Raw genomic sequence first — 19,182 nt, 5'->3', positions numbered from 1 at the left:
CTGGTTTCATTGATTTGTTCTGGTTTTGGGTTTTTTTTTTTCTCAGTTTCTTTATCACTTACTTCTACTCTATTCTTTATTATTTCCCTTCTTTTGCTGGCTTTAGGATTCATTTTTTGTTGTTGTTGTTGTTGTTTTTAGCTCCTTTAGGTGTAAGGTTAGGTTGTTTATTTGAGAATTTTCTTGCTTCTTGAGGTAGGCCTGTATTGCTATATACTTCCCTCTTATGACCACTTTTGCTGCATCCCAAAGGTTTTAGACCATCATGTTTTCATTTTCATTTGTTTCCATGTATTTTTTTATTTCTTCTTTAATTTCCTGCTTGACCCATTCATTCTTTAGTAGCATGTTGTTTAACCTCCTTATATTTGTGGTCTTCCCAAATTTTTTCTTGTGGTTGACTTCAAGTTTCATAGCATTGTGGTCAGAAAATATGCATGGTATGATCTCAATCTTTTTGTACTTGTTGAAGCCTGATTTGTGACCTAGTATGCGATCTATTCTGGAGACTATCCCATGTGCACTCAAAAAGAATGTGTATTCTGCTGCTTTAGGATGAAATATTCTGAATATATCTGTTAAATCAGTCTGGTCTGGTGTCTTTCAAAGCCATTGTTTCCTTGTTGATTTTCTTCTTAGATGATCTGTTCATTGGTGTAAGTGGGGTGTTAAAGTCCCTTACTATTATTGTATTACTATCAATGAGTTCCTTTATGTTTGTTATTAATTGTTTTATATGTTTGGGTTCTCTCAATTTGGGGGCATAAATATTTATAATTGTTAGATCTTGTTGGATAGTCCCCTTTATCATGATATAGTGCCCTTCCTCATCTCTTGTTACAGTCTTTGTTTTAAAATCTAGTTGGTCTGGTAGAAGTATTGCTACTCCAAACTGGTGCAGCCACTCTGGAAAACAGTGTGGAGGTTCCTCAGAAAATTAAAAATAGACCTACCCTATGACCCAGCAATAACACTGCTAGGAATTTACCCAAGGGTTACAGGAGTACTGATGCATAGGGGCACTTGTACCCCAATGTTTATAGCAGCACTCTCAACAATAGCCAAATTATGGAAAGAGCCTAAATGTCCATCAACTGATGAATGGATAAAGAAATTGTGGTTTATATACACAATGGAGTACTACATGGCAATGAGAAAGAACGAAATATGGCCCTTTGTAGCAACTTGGATGGAACTGGAGAGTGTGATGCTAAGTGAAATAAGCCATACAGAGAAAGACAGATACCATATGTTTTCACTCTTATGTGGATCCTGAGAAACTTAACAGAAACCCATGGGGGAGGGGAAGGGAAAAAAAAAAAAAAAGAGATTAGAGTGGGAGAGAGCCAAAGCATAAGAGACTGTTAAAAACTGAGAACAAACTGAGGGTTGATGGGGGGTGGGAGGGAGGGGAGGGTGGGTGATGGGTATTGAGGAGGGCACCTTTTGGGATGAGCACTGGGTGTTGTATGGAAACCAATTTGACAATAAACTTCGTATATTGAAAAAAAAAAAAAGAAATATTGCTACTCCAGCTTATTTTAATGTCCATTTGCATGATAGATCTTTCTCCATCCCCTAACTTTCAATCTGCAGGTGTCTTTAGGTCTAAAATGAGTCTCTTGTAGGCAGCATATAGATGTGTCTTTGTTTTTTTTTAGTCCATTCTGACACTCTATGTCTTGATTAGAACATTTAGTCTATTTACATTCAGAGTAATTTTTGATAGATATGTATTTAGTGCCATTTTATTACTTGTTTTATCATTGTTTGTAGAGATTTTTCTGGTCCTTTCTAGTCTTTGTCACTTTTGATCTGTCCTTCCCACTCAAAGAAGCCCCTTCAATATTTTTGCAGGACTGGTTTAGTGTTCATGAACTCCTTTAGTTTTTGTTTGTCTGGGAAACTCATTCTATTCTGAATGACAACCTTGCTGGATAGAGTATTCTTGGCTGCAGATTTTTCCCATTCAGCATGTAGAATATATCATGCCACTCCCTTCTGGCTTGCCAAGGGAGTGATCTGTGGAGAGATCTACAGCTAACCTTATGGGTCTTCCCTTGTAAGTTAGGGACTTTTTTGTCTTACTGGTTTTAGATTTTTACTTTATCACTATTTTTGCAAATTTAAATATAATATGTCTTGGTGTTGGCCTGCTTTTGTTGATTTTGATAGCAGTTCTCTCTAACTCCTGGATTTGGATGTCTGTTCCCTTCCTCAGATTAGGGAAGTTTTCAGCTATTATTTCCTCAAATAAACTTTCTTTCCCCTTTTCTCTCTCTTTTTCTTCTGGGACTCCTACGATGCAAATGTTACTACATTTAATGGAGTCACTGAGTTCCCCAAGTCTACTCTCATGATTCATCATTCTTCGTTCTTTTGTTCAGCTTCATTGTTTTCCATAATTCTTTTTTTTTTTTAAGTTTTTATTTATTTATTTTGAGGGAGAACGTGGGTGTGCAAGCAGGAGAGGGGCAGAGAAAGGAAGAGACAGAATCTCAAGCTGACAGCATGGAGCCTGATGTGGGGCTCAAACTCACGAACCATGAGATCGTGACCTGAGCCCAGATCAAGAGTCGGATGCTTAACTGACTGAGCCACCCAGGCAGCCCAATTATTTTCCATAATTCTTTCTTCTGTATCACTTATTCATCCTTCCATCCTTGTGGTCATTACGTCCAGGTTGTTTCGAATCTCAGTTATTGCATTTTTCATATCTGTCTGATTGGTTTTTAACTCTTATTTCTGTAGTAAGGGTTTCCCTGATATCTTCCATGCTATTCTCAAGCCCAGGGAGTATCCTTATGACTGTTATTTTAAAATCTCCATCAGTCTTATTACTTATATCTGTTTCAATTAGATTTCTAGCCATGACCATTTCTTGTTATTTCTTTTGGGATGAATTCCTCTATCTTGGCATTTTGTCTAGGTCTCTGTCTTCTTCTGTGTGTTAGAAAAGCCTGTTGTGTTTCCTGCTCCTGAGAGTAATGACTTTATGAAGAGGTTATATAGTATGTAGGGCCTGGTGCTTCAGGGAGTGTCTCTGATGTGTGCTACATGCACTCCACTAATGTGTTTTGGCTCCTCTGTCCCTTAGGTCAGTCCTCTGCAGAGGTTCTCCTTACCTGCAGTGGGCAGTGCTTGGACCTTGGCTAGAGTGTGGTCAGTTTTATCTAGGTGTCTGGCCTCCTTCTTAAATGAGACTTGATTCTACTTCCACTAGAACTGATGCTTTGCAGAACTCTATGGTCAGTAGACCTGATGTGTGCAGGGGTTTGTGCTGGTGTTCTTGGGGAAGGGCCTACTGCACTGGTTCTTAAACTTGCCTGAGAAAAGCAGTATAAACAGAGCACAGGAGGACAGGTCTTCGTGTAAGCAGATTAAGCAGCCAGTGTTGGTGCTGTGCTTTTTTTTTTTTTTTTTTTTTTTTTTTTTAAGTTGGTTTATGCCTATGGGTAGAGGAAGGAAGTGGCTCCAGCCAGCTCCTTTGTCCTGGAGAGGGTGCTCGGTGCTTGGTGCTCTCAGAGAAGCACTCCCAGAAGAGTGAGTGATTTCCCCTTGTACCTCTCAGGTGTTTTTCAGGTCACTGTTTTCACACTGCTTGTCTGTAGTTTGCTTGACTGTCTGGGGCAGCACAGTGCACTTTGGTCTCTATCCCAGCCAAACCTGCTGACTCTTAAAATTCCAAACTTCAAGGAAGTGCTGTGGAGGGGGCCCTGCACTGGTCTTCAGGGTGAGAGTCTTGCCTCGCTGGGGTGATGCAGATTTGACTGAGAAGGGCAGTTGTGCCGGAGCTCAGGGGCATGGGATTTGGAGCAGGCTAAACAGCCGGTATCAAGGTTAGCTTCCCTCAGCAGGTGTCTGTACCTGTGCTGAGGGCAAGGGAGAGAAATGGCACCCACCAGCTCTTTTGTCCCGGGAGAAGCAACGTCACCTCTCACAGATGTGCTCCAAGAAGTAGGAACCGTCTCTCCCAATGCGCCTTAGGCGATCCTCAGATCATGCCATTTGCCCCAGGGTTGCTTGCCTGCCTTCTTTCCAGGAGTAGGGCAGCTCCCTCAGGTCTCTCTTCCCAGCCAAGCTGGTAGACCTCTAAAACTCCAGTCTTTGTGCCCCACTGATTGCAAAAACTCATGAAAATCAGCCCGTCTCGTTTTCCCAGCCAATGGGTTTGTGAAAGTGTTCTCCTTGTATGTAAGGGCTCCTTTGCCTCCATAGCACTCGTGATCTGTTTCTCCCCCAAACCATGTCTCTGCACTTCTTACCTTCCTCCATGTGGCCTCTTTTCTCCCTCCAGTTGTACAGTTTGTTCTGTCAGTCCTCAGGTCAATTTCTTGTGTATTCAGAATGATTTGATAGTTACTCAGCTATGTTCGAGGGATAAGGCAGGCCTGGGGTCCTCCTGCTATCCTGCCATCTTAGCTCCCCCTTCCAGTAAAACCTGTAGTGCGCATTTTTCTGTATCAAAATACATAGATTCTGTTTAAGAACTATTTGAATATTCTGCTTATGTTGCTTCTAGCATTATGCATTTGAAGTCCTCTGATGATAGCTATCTAGGTATTTTCCCAGTGCAAACAGTGGTACAGTGAAAATCTTGTACGTGTGTCTTTGTGCACATGTGTGAGCATTTTGTAGATAATAGCTATAGAATTAATGAGTCAGTCAAATTTTGACAGATATTGCCAAATTGTGCTTATGGATCCTAAAGCTTAAAATATTAGGAAAAAGAAAAAAACTACTATTAACAAGGAAAAGATTAGAACAATTTGTTTCTTTGTTTTTTTATTCTTGGGATCTTTTCCTAAGCTTGACAAAACTCAGATGACACAAAGGAAAAGACTGATAAGATTTGTTCTCAGAATTTTTTGTCATTTTCTGCATGGCAATATTGTAAACACATTCAAAGTGCATTAATAAAATGGAGGCAATTTTTTCATAATACATGATATAACAAAGGCTTAATTTTCTTAATATATAAATAGCTCTTACAAAGCAATAAGAAAAATACGAGTACCCAACAGAACACACACTTCATAAAAGTGTTCATTTTACCAGAGTAATCTTGGAAAAAGTCACTCTGATTCCACTATGAATAAACAGTGGGGGTGGAGATATGTGGGAGAGAGGGGCAAAGAGGGAAATGAGGAGATTGGTAGTTGCCATTCTAAATAGCTTATATCTTTTTAGTCTCTGACCATTTGCCTTATTGTTTTCTTGAAAGCATTTATCGCTATTTATGATTACTTGTTTGTTATCAGCTCTTTGAGAGCACCAGCTATGTCTCTGCTATTCACTACTGTATGTCCAAGTTCTAATTCCGTGCCTCACACATAGTAAGTCTTCACTCAATGCTGTATTTATTAAATGAATGGTGCTGTATACTTTTACAGACATTAAAAAGAATGTGATAGATCTATATGCTAATTACATATTAATCTTATGGGAGAAAAAGTGTTATTCATCTCTGTTTAAATATATATGTTATATGCACAAGTGTTTTTCCAGAAAGATACCAAAGTTAATTGTGGTTGCCTTTGGGAGGAGAGTGGAGGTGGGGTGGGGAGGGAGATTCTTCACTGAGAATAATTTGGTAATTGGTATTTTGTCGTGTTTGAATTCTTTTTACTTTGTGCATGTATTATTCTTTCATTAACAAAGTTAAAAAAAAAAATCTTAATGCCCAAAATATCAGTTGGAGAAGAAAGGTATGATCTCTGCATCAAATTTTAGAAATATATTTAATATTTATGTGGAACTGCTCAAACATATAATGGTTAAACAAATCAATAAGTTCCAGATCTTTTCCTTTTTATACACAGATCTTTTTCAGGTTTGTGCTTTTTAAATTAGGGAAACAATGATTTGATCTGTTTTGTCTTGCAGTGTTTTCTCTTCAGTCATTGAACAAGTCCCTGCAAAACCAATTACAGGAGTCACTGAAGAGCCAGGAATTACTACAGAATAAAAATGAAGAACTTTTAAAAGTGATTGAAAATCAGAAAGATGAAAACAAAAAATTTGCTGGTATATTTAAAGAGAAAGAGCAAACTTTACTTGAAAATAAACAGCAATTTGACATTGAGACAACAAGAATAAAAATTGGTATGTATTTGAACTATAGTTGTGGTCACATTTTTTAAAAAGGAAAAGGAAACTGAAATTTTATTGTGGTTTCAGAATTGGAGGAAGCCTTAGTCAATGTGAAAAGCTCCCGGTTTAAGTTAGAAGCTGCTGAAAAGGAAAATCAAATATTGGGAATAACATTACGTCAGCGTGACGCTGAGGTGACCCGACTGAGAGAATTAACAAGGTAATGTTGATTTCATTTGAATAACATGCCTCTTGTCAGATTACTTATGACTTCAAAAATGATTTTAGGTCTGCTCTCTTTCCCCTTTCTCTTTTTTTTTTTTTTTTTTTAATTTTTTAACGTTTATTTATTTATTTTTTTTATTTTATTTTTTTTTTTATTTTTTAATATATGAAATTTACTGTCAAATTGGTTTCCATACAACACCCAGTGCTCATCCCAAAAGGTGCCCTCCTCAATACCCATCACCCACCCTGCCCTCCCTCCCACCCTGCCCTCCCTCCCACCCCCCATCAACCCTCAGTTTGTTCTCAGTTTTTAACAGTCTCTAATGCTTTGGCTCTCTCCCACTCTAATCTCTTTTTTTTTTTTTTTTCCTTCCCCTCCCCCATGGGTTTCTGTTATGTTTCTCAGGATCCACATAAGAGTGAAACCATATGGTATCTGTCTTTCTCTGTATGGCTTATTTCACTTAGCATCACACTCTCCAGTTCCATCCATGTTGCTACAAAAGGCCATATTTCATTTTTTCTCATTGCCACGTAGTATTCCATTGTGTATATAAACCACAATTTCTTTATCCATTCATCAGTTGATGGACATTTAGGCTCTTTCCATAATTTGGCTATTGTTGAGAGTGCCGCTATAAACATTGGGGTACAGGTGCCCCTATGCATCAGTACTCCTGTATCCCTTGGATAAATTCCTAGCAGTGCTATTGCTGGGTCATAGGGTAGGTCTATTTTTAATTTTCTGAGGAACCTCCACACTGCTTTCCAGAGCGGCTGCACCAATTTGCATTCCCACCAACAGTGCAAGAGGGTTCCTGTTTCTCCACATCCTCTCCAGCATCTATAGTCTCCTGATTTCTTCATTTTGGCCACTCTGACTGGCGTGAGGTGGTATCTGAGTGTGGTTTTGATTTGTATTTCCCTGATAAGGAGCGACGTTGAACATCTTTTCATGTGCCTGTTGGCCATCCGGATGTCTTCTTTAGAGAAGTGTCTATTCATGTTTTCTGCCCATTTCTTCACTGGGTTATTTGTTTTTCGGGTGTGGAGTTTGATGAGCTCTTTATAGATTTTGGATACTAGCCCTTTGTCCGATGTGTCATTTGCAAATATCTTTTCCCATTCCGTTGGTTGCCTTTTAGTTTTGTTGGTTGTTTCCTTTGCTGTGCAGAAGCTTTTTATCTTCATAAGGTCCCAGTAATTCACTTTTGCTTTTAATTCCCTTGCCTTTGGGGATGTGCCGAGTAAGAGATTGCTACGGCTGAGGTCAGAGAGGTCTTTTCCTGCTTTCTCCTCTAAGGTTTTGATGGTTTCCTGTCTCACATTCAGGTCCTTTATCCATTTTGAGTTTATTTTTGTGAATGGTGTGAGAAAGTGGTCTAGTTTCAACCTTCTGCATGTTGCTGTCCAGTTCTCCCAGCACCATTTGTTAAAGAGACTGTCTTTTTTCCATTGGATGTTCTTTCCTGCTTTGTCAAAGATGAGTTGGCCATACGTTTGTGGGTCTAGTTCTGGGGTTTCTATTCTATTCCATTGGTCTATGTGTCTGTTTTTATGCCAATACCATGCTGTCTTGATGATGACAGCTTTGTAGTAGAGGCTAAAGTCTGGGATTGTGATGCCTCCTGCTTTGGTCTTCTTCTTCAAAATTACTTTGGCTATTCGGGGCCTTTTGTGGTTCCATATGAATTTTAGGATTGCTTGTTCTAGTTTCGAGAAGAATGCTGGTGCAATTTTGATTGGGATTGCATTGAATGTGTAGATAGCTTTGGGTAGTATTGACATTTTGACAATATTTATTCTTCCAATCCATGAGCAGGGAATGTCTTTCCATTTCTTTATATCTTCTTCAATTACCTGCATAAGCTTTCTATAGTTTTCAGCATACAGATCTTTTACATCTTTGGTTAGATTTATTCCTAGGTATTTTATGCTTCTTGGTGCAATTGTGAATGGGATCAGTTTCTTCATTTGTCTTTCTGTTGCTTCATTGTTAGTGTATAAGAATGCAACTGATTTCTGCACGTTGATTTTGTATCCTGCAACTTTGCTGAATTCATGTATCAGTTCTAGCAGACTTTTGGTGGAGTCTATCGGATTTTCCATGTATAATATCATGTCATCTGCAAAAAGCGAAAGCTTGACTTCATCTTTGCCAATTTTGATGCCTTTGATTTCCTTTTGTTGTCTGATTGCTGATGCTAGAACTTCCAGCACTATATTAAACAGCAGCGGTGACAGTGGGCATCCCTGTCGTGTTCCTGATCTCAGGGAAAAAGCTCTCAGTTTTTCCCCGTTGAGGATGATGTTAGCTGTGGGCTTTTCATAAATGGCCTTTATGATCTTTAAGTATGTTCCTTCTATCCCGACTTTCTCCAGGGTTTTTATTAAGAAAGGGTGCTGGATTTTGTCAAAGGCCTTTTCTGCATCGATTGACAGGATCATATGGTTCTTCTCTTTTTTTTTGTTAATGTGATGTATCACGTTGATCGATTTGCGAATGTTGAACCAGCCCTGCATCCCAGGAATGAATCCCACTTGATCATGGTGAATAATTCTTTTTATATGCTGTTGAATTCGATTTGCTAGTATCTTATTGAGAATTTTTGCATCCATATTCATCAGGGATATTGGCCTGTAGTTCTCTTTTTTTACTGGGTCTCTGTCTGGTTTAGGAATCAAAGTAATACTGGCTTCATAGAATGAGTCTGGAAGTTTTCCTTCCCTTTCTATTTCTTGGAATAGCTTGAGAAGGATAGGTATTATCTCTGCTTTAAACGTCTGGTAGAACTCCCCTGGGAAGCCATCTGGTCCTGGACTCTTATTTGTTGGGAGATTTTTGATAACCGATTCAATTTCTTCGCTGGTTATGGGTCTGTTCAAGCTTTCTATTTCCTCCTGATTGAGTTTTGGAAGAGTGTGGGTGTTTAGAAATTTGTCCATTTCTTCCAGGTTGTCCAATTTGCTGGCATATAATTTTTCATAGTATTCCCTGATAATTGTTTGTATCTCTGAGGGATTGGTTGTAATCATTCCATTTTCATTCATGATTTTATCTATTTGGGTCATCTCCCTTTTCTTTTTGAGAAGCCTGGCTAGAGGTTTGTCAATTTTGTTTATTTTTTCAAAAAACCAACTCTTGGTTTCGTTGATCTGCTCTACAGTTTTTTTAGATTCTATATTGTTTATTTCTGCTCTGATCTTTATTATTTCTCTTCTTCTGCTGGGTTTAGGCTGCCTTTGCTGTTCTGCTTCTATTTCCTTTAGGTGTGCTGTTAGATTTTGTATTTGGGATTTTTCTTGTTTCTTGAGATAGGCCTGGATTGCAATGTATTTTCCTCTCAGGACTGCCTTCGCTGCATCCCAAAGCGTTTGGATTGTTGTATTTTCATTTTCGTTTGTTTCCATATATGTTTTAATTTCTTCTCTAATTGCCTGGTTGACCCACTCATTCGTTAGTAGGGTGTTCTTTAACCTCCATGCTTTTGGAGGTTTTCCAGACTTTTTCCTGTGGTTGATTTCAAGCTTCATAGCATTGTGGTCTGAAAGTATGCATGGTATAATTTCAATTCTTGTAAACTTATGAAGGGCTGTTTTGTGACCCAGTATATGATCTATCTTGGAGAATGTTCCATGTGCACTCGAGAAGAAAGTATATTCTGTTGCTTTGGGATGCAGAGTTCTAAATATATCTGTCAAGTCCATCTGATCCAATGTATCATTCAGGGCCCTTGTTTCTTTATTGACTGTGTGTCTAGATGATCTATCCATTTCTGTAAGTGGGGTGTTAAAGTCCCCTGCAATGACCACATTCTTATCAATAAGGTTGCTTATGTTTATGAGTAATTGTTTTATATATCTGGGGGCTCGGGTATTTGGCGCATAGACATTTATAATAGTTAGCTCTTCCTGGTGGATAGACCCTGTGATTATTATATAATGCCCTTCTTCATCTCTTGTTACAGCCTTTAATTTAAAGTCTAGTTTGTCTGATATAAGTATGGCTACTCCAGCTTTCTTTTGGCTTCCAGGAGCATGATAAATAGTTCTCCATCCCCTCACTCTCAATCTAAAGGTGTCCTCAGATCTAAAATGAGTCTCTTGTAGACAGCAAATAGATGGGTCTTGTTTTTTTATCCATTCTGATACCCTATGTCTTTTGGTTGGCGCATTTAATCCATTTACATTCAGTGTTATTATAGAAAGATATGGGTTTAGAGTCATTGTGATGTCTGTATGTTTTATGCTTGTAGTGATGTCTCTGGTACTTTGTCTCACAGGATCCCCCTTAGGATCTCTTGTAGGGCTGGTTTCGTGGTGACAAATTCCTTCAGTTTTTGTTTGTTTGGGAAGACCTTTATCTCTCCTTGTATTCTAAATGACAGACTTGCTGGATAAAGGATTCTCGGCTGCATATTTTTTCTGTTTAGCACACTGTAGATATCGTGCCAAGCCTTTCTGGCCTGCCAAGTTTCAAAGGAGAGATCAGTCACGAGTCTTATAGGTCTCCCTTTATATGTGAGGGCACGTTTATCCCTTGCTGCTTTCAGAATTTTCTCTTTATCCTTGTATTTTGCCAGTTTCACTATGATATGTCGTGCAGAAGATCGATTCAAGTTACGTCTGAAGGGTGTTCTCTGTGCCTCTTGGATTTCAATGCCTTTTTCCTTCCCCAGTTCAGGGAAGTTCTCAGCTATAATTTGTTCAAGTACCCCTTCAGCACCCTTCCCTCTCTCTTCCTCCTCTGGGATACCAATTATGCGTATATTATTTTTTTTTAGTGTATCACTTAGTTCTCTAATTTTCCCCTCATACTCCTGGATTTTTTTATCTCTCTTTCTTTCAGCTTCCTCTTTCTCCATAACTTTATCTTCTAGTTCACCTATTCTCTCCTCTGCCTCTTCAAGCCGAGCCATCGTGGATTCCATTTTGTTTTGCAATTCGTTTAAAGCGTTTTTCAACTCCTCGTGACTGTTCCTTAGTCCCTCGATCTTTGTGGCAAGAGATTCTCTGCTGTCCTGTATACTGTTTTCAAGCCCAGCGATTAATTTTATGACTATTATTCTAAATTCACTTTCTGTTATATTATTTAAATCCTTTTTGATCAGTTCATTAGCTGTTGTTATTTCCTGGAGATTCTTCTGAGGGGAATTCTTCCGTTTGGTCATTTTGGAGAGTCCCTGGCGTGGTGAGGACCTGCAGGGCACTTCCCCTGTGCTGTGGTGTATAACTGGAGTTAGTGGGCGGGGCCGCAGTCCGACCCGATGTCTGCCCCCAGCCCACTGCTGGGGCCACAGTCAGACTGGTGTGTGCCTTCTCTTCCCCTCTCCTAGGGGCGGGATTCACTGTGGGGTGGCGTGGCCCGTCTGGGCTACTTGCACACTGCCAGGCTTGTGGTGCTGGGGATCTGGCGTATTAGCTGGGGTGGGTAGGCAAGGTGCACGGGGGCTGGAGGGGCAGGCTTAGCTCGCTTCTCCTTAGGTGATCCACTTCAGGAGGGGCCCTGTGGCAGCGGGAGGGAGTCAGATCCGCTGCCGGAGGTTTGGCTCCGCAGAAGCACAGAGTTGGGTGTTTGCGCGGAGCGAGCAAGTTCCCTGGCAGGAACTGGTTCCCTTTGGGATTTTGGCTGGGGGATGGGCGGGGGAGATGGCGCTGGCGCCTTTGTTCCCCGCCAAGCTGAGCTCTGCCGTCCGGGGGCTCAGCAGCTCTCCCTCCCTTTGTCCTCCAGCCTTCCCGCTTTCCGCGCAGAGCTGTTAGCTTATGACCTCCCAGATGCTAAGTCGCGCTTGCTGTCAGAACACAGTCTGTCCGGCCCCTCCGCTTTTGCCAGCCCGACTCGGGGGCTCTGCTTGGCCGGCGAGCCGCCCCTCCGCCCCGGCTCCCTCCCGCCAGTCCGTGGAGCGCGCACCGCCTCGCCGCCCTTCCTACCCTCTTCCGTGGGCCTCTGGTCTGCGCTTGACTCCGGAGACTCCCTTCTGCTAATCCTCTGGCCGTTTTCGGGGTTCTTTAGGCAGGTGTAGGTGGAATCTAAGTGATCGGCAGGACGCGCTGTGAGCCCCGCGTCCTCCTACGCCGCCATCTTCCGGAACCCCCCCCTAACGTTTATTTATTTTTGAGACAGAGAATGAACGGGGGAGGGTCAGAGAGAGGTAGACACAGAATCTGAAACAGGCTCCAGGCTCTGAGCTGTCAGCACAGAGCCCGACGCGGGGCTCGAAGTCACGGACCGTGAGATCATGACCTGAGCCGAAGTCGGCCGCTTAACCGACTGAGCCACCCAGGTGCCCCATGTTTTATTTATTTTTGACTGAGAGAGAGAGAGACAGAGCATGAGCGGGGGAGGGGCAGAGAGAGAGGGAGACACAGAATCTGAAACAGGCTCCAGGCTTTGAGCTGACAGCACAGAGCCTGATGCGGGGCTCGAACTCACAGACCGCAAGATCATGACCTGAGCCGAAGTCGGACACTCAACCGACTGAGCCACCCAGGCGCCCCATATACAGCCTTTTTTAAGAATAAACTTGACTGAAGAGGCGCCTGGGTGGCCCAGTCGGTAAAGCATCCCACCTCAGCTCAGGTCATGATCTCTCAGTTCAGGAGTTCGAGCCCCGCATCGGGCTGTGTGCTGACAGCTTGGAGCCTGGAGCCTGCTTTGGATTCTGTGTCTCCCTCTCTCTCTGCCTGCCCCTCTCTCTCTCTCTCTCAAAAATAAACATTAAAAAAAAATTTTTTTTAACTTGACTACTATTTAATTTTTTTTAATTTTTACATTTATTTATTTTTGAGAGACAGAGCACAAGTGGGGAAGGGGCAGAGAGAGAGGGAGACACAGAATCAGAAGTAGGCTCCAGGCTCCAAGCTGTCAGCACAGAGCCGATATGGGGCTCAAACCCACGAGAACTGTGAGATCATGACCTGAGCCCAAGTCGGACGCTTAACTGACTGAGCTACCCAGGCGCCCTGACTGAATACTATTTAACATAGTGGTCCATTTGTGGAGAAAATTGATAAAAAAGATGTAAGGGCAATTTTCAGAGTAAGTAATAGTTTAATTATTAGAGAAATTAGCATAAATGGAAGCGCAAAGAAATGAAAGGACTTGCCTGCCTTTCACAGCTAGTTGGGGCCCAAGCTGGGACCTGAGCCAAGATGTTAGTTTCCCTCTTGAGCCTTGCTTTCTCTTTTGGAAAGGACAGCTTCTCTCTGAGAAAAGAGGATGTGTTTTTGAGAGATTCTTCTAACTTTGTACCTGCTCATTCTTTCAAAATAACACAGTCTGCCTTTTCACTAGGAATGAAAAAGGATTTGTTTGCAAGTAGAGCCTTTTCTTAACACTCACCCTAACATAGAAGCATAGGAAATGAAAAAGGTTATTACTTCTTGTATATTATCTACTTTTAGAAGACTGTGTCTGAAATGTTAGGTGTAAGTGTTTTACACTCTTAAGACTCCAAGATTTTTCCTGTCAGTTTTTTCCATTGTCGTCAAGGACGTTTTCTTCTTACTCTGGGCATAAATCCTGTGTCTTGACTACTAGCTCACCTGTTAGATTAGCGGGTCTCTTTAAATGATTATAGAAACATGGTGGGCAAGCTTAAATTAGCACAATGTCTGACAGAGTTTAGTACTACCCCTACATTTTCTGAAGATTCAGTAAGAACTTCAAAATGCCAAGTATACCCATGGATGGTAATTTTTGTTTTGTCAAAACAAAAAGTTGGTAGTTGAGCTTAATTATATCAAAATTCACCCACGTTGGTGATTTACATTATGTTTGGTGATACCCTGTGCAATTCAGTTAATTAGGAACGTCTCCAATACTATAGCTGGGCTACTGTGACCACTTTAGTTTTACTTTTGCCAGAGGGTAAAGCGGCACCATCTGACAGCACAGCTAAATCTTCACGTTCAGCTCCCCTCCATCTTCCCTGTAGTCGTACACTGCAGTAAGAAGGATGGATGTTTTTTTGCATGTTTTAAGTAACCTCTTAAAGATTTCAAAAAATCCCTAAATGCCTTTTTCAGAATGTTGGAGAAGGATAGTGGGACTAGAAGATACACATAGGAGTTTTAAACAAACACCCTAAACCGTCTCTCTCTCTCCTTTCTGAAACCTTGAATAATTTTGAAATATATCCTTATCACTTTTTCAAAAATTCACTACAACACATGTTACAAAACCATTAAAATGTGAGGAAATTAATAGATTTTCAGTAAATAAGTAGTAAATATTCTAATAGCTTCTAAGAGCACTCTTAGTGCTGATAGTTATTTAAATTAGTATATTTTTATAAGTAGCTGAGAACCTTGAATTTCTTGTAAAAATGTGTCCATTTTCTAAGCATTAAAAATCAGTGTATTTAAATAGTGTATCCCAGGGGCGCCTGGGTGGCTCAGTCGGTTAAGCGTCCGACTTCAGCTCAGGTCACGATCTCGCGGTCCATGAGTTCGAGCCCCACGTCGGGCTCTGGGCTGATGGCTCGGAGCCTGGAGCCTGCTTCCGATTCTCTGTCTCCCTCTCTCTCTGCCCCTCCCCTGTTCATGCTCTGTCTCTATCTGTCTCAAAAATAAATAAAACCTTAAAAAAAAAATTAAATAAATAGTGTATCCCATATAATAGAAACAGAAATATATCTACTTTGTAGCTATTCAGGTGCTCGTATTGCTTCCTTTAAATTTTTGACATACTGTCATGTCTTTACTTACAGAGATTTTTCTTTTAGTTTCAGAGATAATGGTGAGTCACATTTTGTTTATAAATCGGATGCTTAATGATTGCTATTAATTTCCAGAGATTCAACTCTTATTAATGTCATTGTCCCTTTCTCCCTTTTTTCATCACTGATTTTGTTCACAGTGAAGATAATACTTTTATTTAAGTCTGGAAAGAAACCTCAACATAAGTATTCCTTTTCTAAAAACAAGTAAAAATGAAAGTTCCAGTATGTAGTCTGATCGAATTAATTAGTGGATCATTTCAGAATTTTTTTAAAGATATGTTCATACAACATATTTTTTCTTTTAATAATAGCTCATTGGCTTTTTGAAAAGGCATGAAGAAAAGTGGTAAGAACCATAACCATTTGAAGAGCAGTCAGAACTCAAAGTATGTTTAAGATGACAGTGTAATAAGTAAGCCAGGTTAGAAAAAAATTTATTTTTCCTTCTGTAGGAAAAAACCCATTCATTCTATATCCAGAGATATAATCACTGCTGTTTAATATAGATTTCCTCTTAGTATTTTATTTGGCCGTGTGTGACTGTTTTTACAAAAAAATAGTATTGTATCCATGTTATTTATGGACTGCTCTTTTAAATTTAACCTTATATAATGGACCCAACAAATATTCCTTACAACACAACTATAAATAGCTATGGTACAATTAGAGCATAATTTACCTAAATCATTCTACTTTATTTGAAGATAAAGATACTAAATCCACCTATTTTCTATTACAAATTATATCTTTGCAAGTATATCTTGGGTACAGCCTCTTGGTATATATATATATATATATATATATATATAGGATGAATTCCTAGAAGTGCAAATTAGTGGATCCAAAAATGTGAGATATACAAATATTTAAGTCTTTTGATGGATTGCCAGTTTGCTCTCGGGAAGGGTTATACCAGTGTACGTGTCCCACTGATAGTACCTGCTTCTTCAAGCTTCTCTGACAGTGGGTATTATTCTTATTTTACTATGTTAATTTGATAGGCCTCCTCCAAAATAATCACATTTTCAAAATTTGAATTTCTCTACTTAAAAGTTGAACTTTTAAGATATGCTTACTGGCTACTTTTAATCTTTCAAAATTTCCTGTTAATGTCCTTTGTATCTTTTAAAAAATTGATGTATTTCTTTTTTTATCGATACGTAAGAATATATATATGATTCAATTCAAAAAGTCCAAAAGCTTGATAGAAAATGGCTTTAATAGGTCTGCTAATAAAAGCTGCCATCAAATGAACACCCATATAGCCTGAAGCTGTGCTAATGGTAATAAGCACATAACCCTCATATTTTATCTTATTTGATGTTCGTTGTAATTCTGAAGTGGATACCTTCACTTTGCAATTGAGGAACTTGAGATTCAGAAAGGTTGAGTGACTTACCCAAGATCACAGCTAGCGATGATAGTATGTGACCCTGAGTGGTTTTTCGTATGCCACACTTCTGGTACCTAGCTGCTGGTCATACCTAATTATACCAGAATTTATCTCTAACTATCCTTTTTTCCCAGTATTGTTCCAGTGTCCTTTGCATATATCTTTTGAATGGAGAGAAATAGCTTAATTACTAACAGAATTCACACCATTTTACAATGTTGCTCAAAAATAAAGCATTTGATACACTAAGAGAAAAAAATACTGAGCCTCTATTTCTAAATATCATAATATTAGATTTGATACAGACTGAGATCTTTGATTGATTTTATTGTAATGTACTCATTCCAGAGTTCATTCCTTGAATTTTGCTTTTAGTTACTTTTTTTCAATGTTATGAACCAGGGGCTTGCCTCAGATCCTTTCTTTTAAAGAAGCTGTATAAAGAAATAAATGAAAGAAACCGGTAAAAAGAATAATTAGTGTACTGAATTCTTCTTAACAGAACTTTACAGAGCAGTATGGCAAAGCTTCTCTCAGATCTTAGTATGGACAGTGCTCGCTGCAAGTCTGGAAATAATCTTACCAAATCACTTTTGAACATTTATGAAAAACAACCCAAGTGTGACCCAATCCCAGCTCACACTTCCATAATGAGCTACCTAAATAAGTTAGAAACAGATCACGCTTTCATAGATTCACAGCCACTTTCTACAGTTAACAATGAGGAGAACATAGAACCAGGTAGACCTTACGAAAATGTTCTGCCCTCCAAAAGCCCTCAGCATGGTAACACAAGGAACAAGGAGGAAGTATCAGCCCCTGGGATCATTCCTACCCTTTCAAAACAGGATTCTGATGAGAGTGAAGTCACAACTTTAATAGACGATGAGTGTAATTTGGATAATACAATTTACATTCCATTTGCTAGAAGCACTTCTAAAAAGAAATCACCATTATCTAAGAGATTATCCCCCCAGCCACAGATCACTGTGGCTTCACCGCAGCTGGTCAGCAACAGTGGACTTGTCTCTGAAAAAGAAACTAAATCGTGTGCACCCGGAGTTGGTTCCTCTTCCAAAAAGGAAGCAGAAGATACCCCTGAGAAACTTTCCAGAACACCTGATATGGAAGACAAGCAGCTCCTCAAGAAAATAAAGGAAGCCATCTGCAAGATACCTGCCGCCCCTGAGGAGCCACCAGAACTGGCGGCTTGTCATGGCCCCTCTGCTTGTCAGAGCGGCAGCATTCAAGTGAAAAGTAGTGCTGTCTCCGATGGTAGCTTTTTTAATTCTGACTTGACGTCTGACTGGAGCATCTCCTCTTTCTCAACGTTCACTTCTCGAGATGAACAAGACTTCCGAAATGGCCTTGCAGCGCTGGATGCCAATATCGCTCGACTCCAGAAGTCCTTAAGGACTGGTCTTCTGGAGAAATGAACTCAGAAGAAAAGGGATTGAGTACCTCTTTTTAAGAATAGAACTTGGCTACAATTGAATGTATATTTTAAATTTCTTTAGCGAAATGGATATTAATTATGTATTATAATTAATTGTATGAATAATAAAATTTATTGTTAGAATATTTTGACAGTCTGGAGCTTATACAAACAAGTCATCTTAAGAAATTGACATTTGTTAAGAGAAGACAATTACAGGTAATTGGGAAAGTATCACAAGTAATATTTTTAGTACTTAGCAGTTTGAGGTCTTTTCTTACCCAGCTGGGCTAAGGGTCCAGGTCAGGATTCTCTGGTTGTCCTAAAGAATAATGGGAAGGGAGTCTCTGGGTACAATTTATTGTATTCAAATTAGGCTTTCTTTTCTCTTTCAGGATTCCTGTTTGTTTTTTAATGGCATCGTGTTTTTCTGTGGGATGCTCTGTGCTACAGGCTAGTGTTACGTATAAACATTTCTTTTAAGAGAAAAATGCCAATATCTCCACCTCTTAAAAAACATTGATTGGGCCAAGAAAATATAGATAACATCCTCAGTTAGCGTATGGTTTCTTAAAACTTTGGCACTTTTATTTGTTTTATTCTGAATAGGTGTTTAAGACCTTTTAAAAATAAAGTCAGACTGATAAATGCTAGTAGATAAGTCATAGCTTGGGAAATTTGTGTTTTTAAATAAATGAGAAATGTTTATTTGGGTTTTTTTGTCCTTATTATATTTGAACATAAAGGAGTTTTGAAATCTTTCACTGGTTATAATCCTGCGTTTCTGCACTAATAACTCTTTTTCAGCCCATTAGCTGAGAACATTCTCTATTTGTAAATAATATGAATTAAGTTAGTTTCTGCTTCTCTCTACTAGCAGTTCTTAACTATTCAGTATCACCACCATCTGTGTGAGCAGCACATTTGAGCAATTAGAAGGCTGAGGGTTGTCCTGTCACTAATACTTCCTACAGGTCCACTGCCTGGTACCTTTCTGCAGAGTGCTTGGGCAGGCTTTAGCATTAAAGTGTTCTGCTGACTGCAGGATCTCTCCCTATTAGTTTTTAAGTGTTGGTGCTGCATCTTCTGGTGGACCCAGATATAATCTCTTTGGCATGTCCAGATTTTATAGAGATTTAAGTCTAAAAATATTAAATGAATCTTCAGTTATTTTCACAGGATTGTCCATGACTATTTTTAACTTTTCTTCCAGTATTCATAAATTAATCAATTGATGTATTTGGAGGCAATAGGCCACAACTCTTTAACATATAAGTTCAGAAGTACAGTTCAGAAACATAAAATACAGG

The 19,182-nt window shown here is 39.6% G+C and overlaps 1 protein-coding gene across 3 annotated transcripts in view; it reads left to right on the top strand.

Moving 5' to 3' along the window:
* Window positions 1–18,585, top strand: part of CCDC14 (coiled-coil domain containing 14) — a 56,129-nt gene extending 37,544 nt beyond the window's left edge. For all 3 annotated transcript variants that reach the window (XM_007098296.2, XM_007098295.2, XM_042956546.1), the window contains 3 exons: window positions 5,887–6,105; window positions 6,181–6,313; window positions 16,940–18,585. In XM_007098296.2, the coding sequence (XP_007098358.2) occupies window positions 5,887–6,105; window positions 6,181–6,313; window positions 16,940–17,873 (1,286 nt within the window). In that variant the 3' untranslated portion in view covers window positions 17,874–18,585. The remainder of the gene's footprint in view (window positions 1–5,886; window positions 6,106–6,180; window positions 6,314–16,939) is intronic.
* The last annotated feature ends 597 nt before the right edge of the window (window positions 18,586–19,182 follow it).

Source organism: Panthera tigris, chromosome C2 (genome assembly GCF_018350195.1).
Source record: "Panthera tigris isolate Pti1 chromosome C2, P.tigris_Pti1_mat1.1, whole genome shotgun sequence".
Classification (NCBI taxonomy): Eukaryota; Metazoa; Chordata; class Mammalia; order Carnivora; family Felidae; genus Panthera; species Panthera tigris.
This window is presented reverse-complemented; position numbering and strand designations above follow the sequence as displayed.